General features: G+C 47.5%; 1 protein-coding gene across 4 annotated transcripts in view; it reads right to left on the reverse strand.

Moving 5' to 3' along the window:
- The window catches only part of OLFM2 (olfactomedin 2), a 379,600-nt gene that overhangs the window by 26,577 nt on the left and 340,474 nt on the right, over window positions 1-12,549 (reverse strand). For all 4 annotated transcript variants that reach the window (XM_060253545.1, XM_060253544.1, XM_060253543.1 and 1 more), the window contains exon 5: window positions 3,769-3,875. In XM_060253545.1, coding sequence (XP_060109528.1) covers window positions 3,769-3,875 — 107 coding nt within the window. The remainder of the gene's footprint in view (window positions 1-3,768; window positions 3,876-12,549) is intronic.

Genomic DNA, 12,549 nt, shown 5'->3' on the forward strand with positions numbered 1-12,549 from the left:
ACACCAAGCCAGCTGGAACTGCGTTCCTGTGTGTTCCTGCTTAAAAAATGCCCAACCAATGCTAAAATGCATGTACAAAACCTGAACCATGAGGATTTATATGGAAGGTGTTTGCTGGATGCTATAGCACAGCTGCAATAGAGCAACTGTAGATCTTTTTTTTTTTTAAATTTGGAGACCACCCCCCATGCCACAAGTGGCATTCCACCCCAATTCAGAAAAGTGCATTTTAAACATTGTAGCTGCAGAATAAATAAACTGAAGGAAAAAGAATGGTGCGTAAGGCAGGCACAGAGTCTGAAGTCAAGCTAAAAGGCTTACTGCTCTGCAAAACTGCAGTGAGATGCACGGGCGTAATGGGCCAACGTTACCACCATGTGGATGATGTCTGTCTCAAAACTTCTTCCCTGCCCTGCTGATGTGCAGAGCTTGTTCTCATTCAGACGGATTTGACAGGAGATCAAATCGCTTGGGAGGGAGAAGAAGTGCAGTTTGCCTAATTTATTCTCCCCGCTTTGGATCTGACAAACTTTACTGCTTGAGGCCGAAGTTGGCTCTTAACTCCTGGTCAATCGATAAACCCAAGCGGCTCTTGAAGGTCAACGCAGGCACAATGCTGAGACATCCATGAATGGATCTGCTAGCATTTCTTCCAAAGGGTAAAATTAGCAGGGGAGGTGTGATTGGATAGAGGTTTACAAGATTGTGCCTGGGATAGAGAAGGCAGAGAAATAAGTACTTTTCTCCCTTTCTCACAATATGAGAACACATGGACATTCAATGAAATTGTTGAGCAGTTGGGTTAGAACTGATAAAAAGAAGTACTTCTTCACCCAAAGGGTGATTGACACATGGAATTCACTGCTACAGGAGGTAGCGGTGGCTACAAGCATAGCCAGTTTCAAGAGGGGATTGGATAAGCATATGGAGCAGAGGTCCATCAGTGGCTATTAGCCACAGCGTATTGTTGGAACTCTCTGTCTGGGGCAGTGATGTTCTGTATTCTTGGTGCTTGGAGGGAGGCAAAGTGGAAGCACTTGTAAACCTCCTGATGGTACTTGGGGGTTTTCTCTGTATTCTTGGTGCTTGGGGGGGGGCACTGTGGGGGGGCTTTTAGTGTCCTGGCCCCACTGATGGACCTCCTGATGGCACTTGGTTTTTTGGCCACTGTGTGACACAGAGTGTTGGATTAGATGGGCCATTGGCCTGATCCAACATGGCTTCTCTTACATTCCTAAGTTATGTTCTCTGCTGTTGCTTTATTGCTTGACACAGGCTTTTCCCCTGAGCTGCTGTTTAGCTCTGGCAGACAGGCAAAGAGGGGAGTGGGCTCAATTCCCTCTCTGACCTCCCACACAGGGTTGCCAGCCTACATGTGCTGGCTGGAGATCTCTTGGGATTACACCTGATCTCCAGGCAACGGAGATCAGTGGCCCTGGAGGAAATGGCCACTTTGGAAGGTGGAAGCAATGACCTTATACCCCACTGAAGTCCCTTCCCTCCCCAAATCCCTTTGCCAGGCCCCGCTCCAAAAATCTCCAGGGATTTCCCAACCTAAAGTTGGCGACTCTACTCCCACAGAAAAAGAAGACTGCAGATTTATACCCCGCTCTTCTCTCTGAATCAAAGACTCAGAGCGGCTTACAATCTCCTGTATCACCTTCCCCCACAACATTGAGGTGGGTGGGGCTGAGAGAGTTCTCACGGAAGCTGCCCTTTCAAGGACAACTCCTACAAGAGCTATGGCTGACCCAAGGCCATTCCAGGAGGTGCAAGTGGAGGAGTGGGGAATCAAACCCAGTTCTCCCAGGTAAGAGTCCACACACTTAACCACTACACCAAACTGGCTCTCTCAGTTCACAGCATGGCCCAGCGTGGCTGCTGTTTTCCTTTTAAAATGCAGGGAAGTGGTAAGCAGGGATTTCTCAGCCCGCATGTCAGCAGTCACAGTCATCAAGAATGCCAGATAAGAACGCCAGAGCAAAAACCATAAACTGGGAGCGAGAGCTGAACAGTCGGGGGAAGAGGAGGGGGAATGTGGAATTGATGGACAGAAACACAGGGATTTGGGCTCTTTTTAAGCTCGACATAATCATTTTTCTCTCGCTCTTGCACACATGGAATAATGGACTTTCAGTCCACCTTCAATCCACTTTGCAATGGGATTTACGGTGTGAAATGGCAAAATCTGCTTGCAAACAATCACTTAAGTGGATTGAACGTGGATGATTCAGCTTGTGTGAAAGCGTGCGCTCACTCACAGGGCCAGCCCGGCCACTAGGCAAAGTAGGTGACTGCCTAGGGCGCTGACCTTCTGGGGGTAATGAATTGGGTGCCCCCCCACATGACTTGGTGACATTATCAATGCACAGGGGGTGCCAGAAGTTAGCCTTGCCTAGGGTGCCAGGCAGTCTAGGGCTGGCCCTGCTCACGCATTTAGTTTTTTCCAGATGTCACAGTCCATACATACTGGGAAGCTAGCAACCATACATGCTGTTTCCTTGAAGGACAGCAAGCACACATTTGGCTGCAAATATTTGCCCTGACCTAAATGGCCCAGGGTAGTCTGATCTCATCAGACTTTGGCAGGGGTGGAATTCTAGCAGGAGCTCCTTTGCATATTAGGCCACACACCCCTGATGTAGCCAATCCTCCAAGAGCTTACAAAAAAGACCCTTGTAAGTTCTCGGAGGATTGGCTACATCAAGGGGGGAGTGGCCTAATATGCAAAGGAGCTCCTGCTAGAATTACAAAAAAGACCCTTGTAAGTTCTCAGAGGATTGGCTACATCAAGGGGGGAGTGGCCTAATATGCAAAGGAGCTCCTGCTAGAATTCCACCCCTGGATTTTGGAAGTTAAGCAGAGTTGCCCCTGGTTAGTGCTTGGATGGCAGACCAGTGAGGAGGGGGCTGCTGTCCAAAGAAAGGCAACGGCAAACCACCTCTGTTAGTTTCTTGCCTTGGAAACCCCAATATGACTTGATGGCACTTTGCACCACCACACATGAACAGTAAAAATGGGTTTGTGTACAGCAGTGGTGGCCAAACGTGTTTAATGTAAGAGCCACATCGATTAAACATCAGATGTTTGAGAACCACAAGACATGAATGCCAGATGTTTGAGAGCTGCAAGATGAAAGGAAGGAAAATAGAGGGGGGAGGGTGGAAGAGGAGAAAAGAAAGCAACTTTAACTTTAAACGTATTCTCCAAGCCGCTGGCTGGCGTCTTGGAGAAGTGATTTAAAGAGAGAAATGCCTTCTCCAAGCCAGCCAACGGGTTGGTGGGGGCTTCGAGAGCCACACAATATATGTGAAAGAGCCACATGTGGCTCCTGAGCCACAATTTGGCCAACCCTGGTGTAGAGTATCCAAAGCCTGTAAGTATATGAAAAAAAAAATCAGTGGGTGATACACAACACAACATGAAAGCCACACACGTCAGGAAGATGCCATGAAGGGTTTGTTACTTTTACATGTTTTGGGCAGGCTATGAAAAGAGATTTTTAAAGGAAACAATCTAAACATGCCCACCTTGGTCTCATGTCCTATTTATGTCAGAACAAGGAACCCAGTGGTTCTTCTCCTAGCTGCAGAGCTTGCTAGACAGAAGAGAAAGAGTTGGGCTCTTTCACCCTGGGCCTTACATCCAGGGCCTCTACTGTCTCTGGATCCTCAGAGGGGGGCCTTCTGTGATACACCGAGAGTCACCCAGCTGGAATCTTTTGAGGTGCAGAGAGCACTGTAGGACTTTGATTGAGAGGCAACTCACCCGACTGTCAGAACTTGGAGCCACCGTGTCCGTCATCCATGAGCCGAATCTGGATCCAGAGGCCCGGATAGTGATGGGGTTGCTCACCCCGGTCAGCTTCCCACACCCTGAAGTACAAAAGACAAAGTGGATTAGAATAGAGTTCTTTGATTATTCAAGAACTGGAATGGCCCTTTAACCACCAGGTATCTCTTCAGGGGTCCAGTGAGGACTTAGAACTGTGCTTATGCCGAGTCAGACCCTTGGTCTAGCAAGGTCAGTTGCATCTCCTCTGATTTTGCAGAGGCTCTCCAGGTATCTTCCAGATTGCCTACAACTTTGATCCTGTATGACTATCAACTGCAACTTGGCAAATTCCTGGAGATGTTGTGGGTGGAGTCTGGGGAGGGTTCGGGGAAGGACTTTGGTGGGGTAGAAATGCTATCGATCCCACCCTCCAAAGCAGCCATTTTCTCCAGGGGAGTGGATCTCTGTAGCTTGGAGATCAGTTGTTATTCTGTGTGATCTCCAGACTCTACCTGGAAGTTGGCAACCCTGATGGAGATGCTGGGGCTCAAACCTGGAACCCTACACCAAGAAAGTGATAGGCTGAGAACATGCATTGTGGGATGACGACTTGTTCTGTTTTTGTGAAGTGGTCGTGATCGGATGGCATCACTCAGTTTTAAGAAATGAGCCTATGTAGCCATGCCCAGGGCTTTTTTTTTTTTTGTAGCAGGAACTCCTTTGCATATTAGGCCATACACCCCTGATGTAGCCAATCCTCCAAGAGCTTACAGGGCTGTAAGCTCCAGGAGGTTTGGTTACTTCAGGGGTGTGTGGCATAATAGGCAAAGGAGTTCTTGCTGAAAAAAATGCTCTGGTGCAGAAGATAACAGGGACCATAACTCCGTTTCTGAACTCATCTGCCTAGGTGCTACTGGAGCAGTGACTCATGAAAGCTCCTTCCCGGCCACGAATTCTGTTAAGTCTCTAAGATGCACTGGACCAGCTTGCTCTTTTCTAATGATACAGACAGACTAACAGAGCGATCCATCCTGATCTATCCTGATCTGTCTTGGTAACTATCAGCGTGACCCGCATTACATCCTTCGGTATATGACAGGGCTTGTAAACCTAATTAGCGCAGAGCGAGTCAAACATTCAGCCCCAGAACACAGCGCAGCTTCTTCTGAACACAACCACTTCAAAGTATCTGGGAAGGTGTCGGGCCTGCCAACACTGGGGTTGGGCGGACATTCCTAGATATTTCGGGGAGGGCAGAGTTTGGAGAAGGGAGGGAGTTCAGCAGTGATATGAAGAAGAAGAACTGCAGATTTATACCCCGCCCTTCTCTCTGAATCAGAGAGTCAGAGCAGCTTACAATCTCCTTTATCTTCCTCCCCCACAACAGACACCCCGGGAGGTGGGTGGGGCTGAAAGGGCTCTCACAGCAGCTGCCCTTTCAAGGACAACCTTTGCTAGAGCTATGGCTAACCCAAGGTCATTCCAGCAGGTGCAAGTGGAGGAGTGGGGAATCAAACCCGGTTCTCCCAGGTAAGAGTCCGCACACTTAACCACTACACCAAACTGGCTCTCTACGATGCCTTAGAGCCCACCCTGTAGTCTGGTTTTCTGTAGTCTGGAGATCAGCGGTAATTCTGGAAGAATTCCAGGCCCAGCCTGGAGGTTGGCAGCCCTAGAAGTAGGGGTCCAGATCTCTGATCCTAGCTTCAGTGGCCAGGGAGATCAGGGAATCCTATTAAAGCACCATTTTGATTGGTATATCATCAGTCATACAGCTGCTGATTTTATTTTATCTTTAAAAAAACAAAACACAGTTGCTTTTAACTTGGAAAATCTGCTGTAGGATGAAAGAGGCAGGGTGCTTTGTGATGTCATAGCGTGCAGCCAATCGGCATTTTGCATAGCCTGTTCTGCTTCAAACTGTCAGAGGGTTTTGTTTCTCCTTACAGAGCTCCTCAAGAGAAGATTGCGGATTTCGCGACAGCCCCGTTTGAGTGTGCTTTCCAGAGAGGAGCGGTCTTTTACCACCCTTAAAGTAGGGTTGCCAGCCTCCAGGTGGTAGCTGGAGATCTCCTGGGATTACAGCTGATCTCCAGGTGACCAAGACCAGTTCACCTGGAGAAAATGGCCACTTTGGAAGGTGAGCTCTATGGAATCATACCCCACTGAAGTCCCTCCTTTCCCCAACCGCACCCTGCTCAGGCTCCACCCCCAAAATCTCGAGGTATTTCCTGACCCAGAGCTAGCAGCCCTGGTTGGTGGGAGCCACTGGGTAAAGTATCCATGTGGCTGAAGAACTTATGAAGGATGATTTGATGCTTATGAAGGATGCTGATGATAGCAGATCTTATGCTCATGAAGTGCTTATGAAGGATGATTTGATGGCAGATCTTTGGCTTTGCTGCAGGGGCAAGGTCTTGAACTGATTCTTTTAGCTGACGTTGTCTGATTGGTTTTGGTTGGCAAAAGTTCTTGGGCATCTCAGGCAGACAGGACTTTCTTTTTTTTTTTTGTAGTGAGAACTCGTTTGCATATTAGGCCACACACCCCTGATGTAGCCAATCCTCCAAGACAGTAGGCCCTGCACTAAGAGCCCTGTAAGCTCTTGAAGGATTGGCTATATAAGGGGTGTGTGGCCTAATATGCAAAGGAGTTCCTGCTACAAAAAAAGCCCTGCAGGCAGAAAAAGGTTTTTCATAACATCTGTTCCTGGAGATGCCAGAACTTAAACCTGGGCCTTCAGTGGACAAAGCACTGAATCTCAACCCCATATTTCCCACCTAAGTGCCCTTCCTTCCAGAAGTTTAAGGTGGTTTACATGGGCTTCCCTTTCCCATTTTCCCTCTCACAACCACCTAGAGTGGCCAGTTTGCCCGCTTTGTTGGGCAGCCTCCTACCCTCTGCATTGATCCCCTGCCCTGACTTGCTAGAGTGGCAGCAGAAAAATGGGGAGGGGGGGCTGTGACTCATGATGTCATTGCCAGCTGAATCACCAGAAGTGACATCGCTGTTTAGCGAGTTGCTCTAGGAATCCTCAGAAACTCTATACTGTTTACCATAATGTTTTAGGGAAATCCTGGAGTGTCCTACCATGCAGGGATCTCAATTCCAGTTAGACAACCAGAACTGACATCAGAGCATTATGGGACACCCTACTGGTAGGCCTCCATCCCGCCAGCTCTCAGTTGACAACCTGCAACAACTCTGTGAGATAGGCAAGGCGGAAAGTGTGTCACTGGTCCAAGGTTCACCCAGTGAGGTTCATAGATGAGTGGGGATTTGAACCAGGATTTCCTAGGTCCTATCACTATACTCTAACCTCTGCAGTACACTGGCCCTACTATTTCCCTTTTGGTCACAGGTTATAATGGGCCCAAAGAAGGCAGTAGTAGCCCAAGCAAGGAAGCAAATATACTGGAAACCTAAATTAGCGTTGTCAGGTCCAATTCAAGAAATATCTGGGGACTTTGGGGGTGCAGCCAGGAGACTTTGGGGGTGGAACCAGGAGCAAGTGTGTGACAAGTATAATTGAATTCCAAAGGGAGTTCTGGCCATCACATTTAAAGGGACTGCACACCTTTTAAGTGCCTTCCCTTCATTAGAAATAATGAAGGATAGTGGCACCTTCTTTTTGGGCTCTAGAATTGGACTAGGCTTCCCAAATCCCCCGCCTAGCCGGGGGACCCCCGATTTGGAGCCTTCTCCCCCCGCTCACCAAAAATCTGGAAAGCGGGGGGGAATGGCGGCCCTTCCCACCCAGCCCCGATCCCAGCAGCTTCTCCTTGCCCTTCCCTTCCTACCCAGCCCCGATCGCAGCAGCCTTTCTTCAGTTTTCCCAGGCTGCTTTCCACCCCCAATCAGCTGGCTGGAGGTGGGGGGGGGAGAGGGAGCCCCGCCCGCAAAGGACCATGTGCCTTTGCACCTCCAGAGGTTTGACTTGAAAGGCTTCAATTTAGGATGGTGTGTCTGTGTTTCTGTGAAGAAGCTGGCAGCAAATAGTGAGTAGAGAGGCTGATCCACTGCTTCAGACTCTCCAGAAAGGGGGGGGGGGAGAGAGAGGGAAACGTCTTCATTATTCCCTATGTGATCGATTCTCATAGGGTATAATGGGGAATTGTTCTGGAGGTTTCGGGGGCTCTGGGGGAGCTTTTTTTTTCAGGTAGAGGCACCAAATTTTTAATATAGTATCTAGTGCCTCTCCCCAAAGTACCCCCCAAGTTTCAAAACGATTGGACCAGGGGGTCCAATTCTATGAGCCCCAAAAGAAGGTGCCCCTATCCTTCATTATTTCCTATGGAAGGAAAACATTTAAAAAGGTGTGCTGTCCCTTTAAATGTGATGGCCAGAACTCTCTTGGAGTTCAATTATGCTTGTCACACCCTTGTTCCTGGCTCCTCCCCCAGTGTCTCCTGGCTCCACCCCCAAAGTCCCCAGATATTTCTTGAATTGGACTTGGCAACCCTAAATTGAACCCCCTGGTCCAATCTTTTTGAAACCTGGAGGGTGTCTTGAGGAGAGGCACTGGATGCTATGCTGAAAATATGGTACCTCTGTCTCAAAAAAGCAGCACCCCACCCCCCAGAGCCCCAGATACCTGTGGATCAATTATGCCCTATGGGAATCAGTCTCCATAGGGAATAGTGGAGTGCCCAGCAGACATTTCCCTCTCCCCCCCTGAGCTTTCTGATGACCCTGAAGCGGGCGGAGGGCCTCCAAAACAGGGGATCCCCTGGGGATTGGCAACCCTAGCCTAAAGAGACATTTCAAAAAGCTTTGCTTAGCGCTAAAAGGAGAAGGAGGTAGAAGCATCTTTTTTGCAGTACAGAAGGGCATGGAAGAGGGGTAATCCATGCTGCATACCCTTCCATTTAACGTCATGAAATGCGTTTACAGTTCTCTATTGCTGGGGCACCCTTTTATTGCTTGGCCTCTGGTACACCCTGTAATTTGGCTAGATTGCAGGCTGAAATTCTATGGAATTTAGGCTCGGGAGCAATCACTGGAGTTTGTGCTGCTATTTCCAACCCAGAAGTGGTTTTTTCCCTTTGCTCTTCCTTTCTGACTTCATTTATTTATTTGCCTAAAGTCTTCTAAGCTTACACCAGGGCAGGTTTTTACTTAATCTGGCAAAACACAACTCTAACCCCTGGCACTGATCATCGCACAAGGGTTTTATGGCCTCCGCAGCAGGCAGAAGGAAGGATTGCCACCCACCCATGGCAGCTGGGGGGGGGGGGGGATGGTGGTGGCAGAGACCTTGGCCTGGTTAATCTGCAACCAGGTAATCAGTTTGAAAAAAACAGGAAACAATCTCATTTTGGCTGTGATGACGAATTCTCTGTTGCAAAGATGAGCTGCTTCCTCCACATTCCCGCATCCCGGTTCAAAGCCCCATTCTTCTTCACCCAGGTCTTACTTCCAGAGGGAACAGACATTTCACCAGAGTACAAAAAAAACTGGCAAATATTCTGAATCTGCCCAAATAGATCAAATGGCTGGTTCCTGTGGGGCAATCTGTATTCAAATCCCCCACTCTCCCGAATCCGTTTTCTACCACCTCAGAAAAACCCATTGGTAATTCCAAGAATTGTGATTTAGGAATCTGAGCTCCAAGTTTGGATTCTGCAATCCCGAAACCAGAAAAAAAGGACATCTAAACCGTTTTCGCACACAGTTTACCTCGCGGTCACAATCCTGTTCCCTCCGCAGTGTCTGTCAGATTTCCCACCATCTGCGCCGGAGTTACAGGAAGTGCCGCAGCTTCTGCGTAGCAAACGTAAACTGGGTTTTAGCGGTTTATGTTTGCTACGCAAAAGCTGTGGCACTTCCTGTAACTTTGATGCAGATGGTGGGAAATCCGACCAGATGCTGCGGAGGGAACAGGATTGTGACTGCGAGGTAAGCTGTGTGTGAAAAGGGTCCTACTTAGCTTGGTCAGTTCTGAGAAAATGTTATGTTCTCCTGGAAATGCTGCTGGGCTTTTTTTTTTTTTGTAGCAGGATCTCCTTTGCATATTAGGCCATACGCCCTTAGGTAGCCAATCTTCCTAGAGCTTATCGCAGGTCCTGGACTAAGAGTCCTGTAAGCTCTTGGAAGATTGGCTACATCCCTCTGTCTGTATTCTAGAATCTCCCTTGAACCTCAGTGAGAAAGATGGGTTATAAATCAGCTAAATAAACCAATATTCCTGCCTGTATTCTGAGATTATCACCTGAAGTTCAGTTGTCTTTCACCTGTTTCACCATCACCACCACCATCATTGTCATGAGTTCAGCATCCTAGGAGTTCAGGGCAGGGCACCCTGTTCTCCCCTCCTCCACCTGATCCTCACAACAACCCTGTAAGGTAATCTTTGCTGAGAGAGTGAGTCCTTGCTGGGGAGGGCTCACTTCTGCCCCAGCTTTGACCCAAGGGCAGAAGTGTGCCCTCCCCAGCTTTGACACCCTCTCATCCCAAGATGCCTATATGGTGCCTGGTTTTTCCATGCTCTCCTAGGATTTTAAGTGGTTTTCCCTTTTCCTCTTTCCCCTGGGCATGCCATTCCATTTTTAAGCTTTCTAATTTTAGATGATATTGTTTGTCAGTTTTTTGCTCTCTGCCCTTTTCCTGCTGCTTTAACGCTGCGGCAAATCTGAATATTTTTGCCCACATTGCCGCTTAGGCCTGAAATGGTGTCTGTTTCTTCTGTTTTGCCTATTGAAACTGTTTTATGATGTTTTCATTCTGATCTTTGTTTTTTACTGCTGTAAACCGCCCTGAGCTTGCTTGTGGGATAGGGTAGGGTATAAATAATAATAATAAAAAAATTAAATTAAAATTATATAGAATTAAATTATATAGAATTAAATTATATAGAATTAAATTAAAATTAAATTATATTATATATATTATGTATTATAGAGAGCCAGTCTGGTGTAGTGGTTAAGTGTGTGGACTCTTATCTGGAAGAGAACCGGGTTTGATCCCCCACTAGCATCTGCTGGAATGGCCTTGGGTCAGCTCTGGCAAGAGTTATCCTTGAAAGCGCAGCTGCTTTGAGAGCCCTCTCAGCCCCTCCCACCTCACAGGGGGGGGGTCTGTTGTGGGGGAGGAAGATAAAGGAGATTGGGAGCCACTCTGAGACTCTGAAATTCGGAATGGAGGGCAAGATATAAATCCAATATCTTCTTCTTCTTAAATATATGGTGTTCTGCCATATAACAAACACATACACTAAGCTCCTGCTCATAGGCAACAATTCGGATTTCTCTTTCAGGTTTCCTATATGTTAAAGAAAAGGTCAAAAAAATACAGTACAATCTGTATAGATGGGGTTGCCAATCTCCAGGTGGGGCCTGGAGATCTGGAATGACAACTGATTCCCTGTAGAAAATGCCTGCTTTGAAGGGTGAACAGTCTAGCATTATACTCCCCTCCCTGACCTCCCCACTGAAATCTCCAGGAATTTCCCAATCTGGAGTTAGCAAGGGAACTTAATTCTTTGTCTTTCTCAGTTAAGGGGAAAAAAACGCTTTCTAGTCAATCCTTGATCAAAGCTTGAGAAATATACACAGGGCTTTTTTTGTACCAGGAACTCCTCTGCCTATTAGGCCACACCCCTCGTGTAGCCAATCCTTCAAGAGCTCACAGGACTCTTCTTACAGGGCCTACTGTAAGCTCCAGGAGGATTGGCTGCATCAGGAGTGTGTGGCCTAATAGGCAAATGAGTTCCTGCTACAAAAAAAGCCCTGAATATACATACATAAGATTGCACTTTATTGAGTGGGTAAACTGTTCCAACCAATTCACTCATCTGAAAACAATTCACTCCCCCTGCCAGAACAGCTGGTGTTCAAAACACAGTTGTTGTTGCTTTCCTGGCCTTGCAATTTTTGTAGCCACAGGCTGTTTTTTGTGTGCTTGTCCTATTAAGGGAAGGAGATACTGATCCTTTGGGCATGGCAAAGTGTTAAATGAGCGCTCAGCAAACTCTACAGACACAAAAGAGGCCACTGAGGGGAAGGAAACTTTTCCCTGATGCAGAAGCCAACGTGAAGAAAGAGGGCCGGTAGATGGGGAGCAGGGTTGCCAATCCCCAGGTTGGGGAAAAAAAAAATCAAAGGTACATAACCCACCGTGAAAACCAGCTTCTATTATTAAATTATACAAGGTCAACAAAAATAAAACAAATTCCACCATCATAAATTACAAAACAACCATAACTTTTAGTCCTTAATAGAAAAGGAAGCAATAGCACCAAGAGTCTTTCTTTTCATCCTATGGTAAAACTCCCCATCTTATTCCATGCAATCCTGGTGTAGTACTCCAGATGTTTAATGCTTGTCCAAAGATGCAGCCAATGATCCAAGTTTCCAAGGACAAGGTCGTACTGAACCCTTGTTTCGCGTGAGCTTCTTCAAGCTGCAACAATCCTCTTAGCAATTTCTCTTAAGCGTTAGGCCAAACAGCCAGCATATTTGAAGGAACACCTACAAGGTGTTCTTTTTTTTTTTTGTCCTTTTGCCGTGTTACTCTCTGTGTGTTGTATAATCCCTAGGTGGGGGCAGGGATCCCCTGGTTTGGAGGCCCTCTCCCTGCTTCAGGGTCATCAGAATGGCGGGGGGAGGGAAATGTCTGCTGGCCACTCCATTATTCCCTATGGAGATCGATTCCCATAGGATATAATGGAGAATTGATTTGCGGGCATCTCAGGCTCTGGGGGGGCGGGGCTGTTTTTTTGAGATAGAAGCACCAAATTTTCCGCACAGCATCTAGAGCCTTCCCAAAATACCCTCC

Source organism: Heteronotia binoei, chromosome 13, assembly GCF_032191835.1.
Source record: "Heteronotia binoei isolate CCM8104 ecotype False Entrance Well chromosome 13, APGP_CSIRO_Hbin_v1, whole genome shotgun sequence".
In the NCBI taxonomy this organism is placed as follows: Eukaryota; Metazoa; Chordata; class Lepidosauria; order Squamata; family Gekkonidae; genus Heteronotia; species Heteronotia binoei.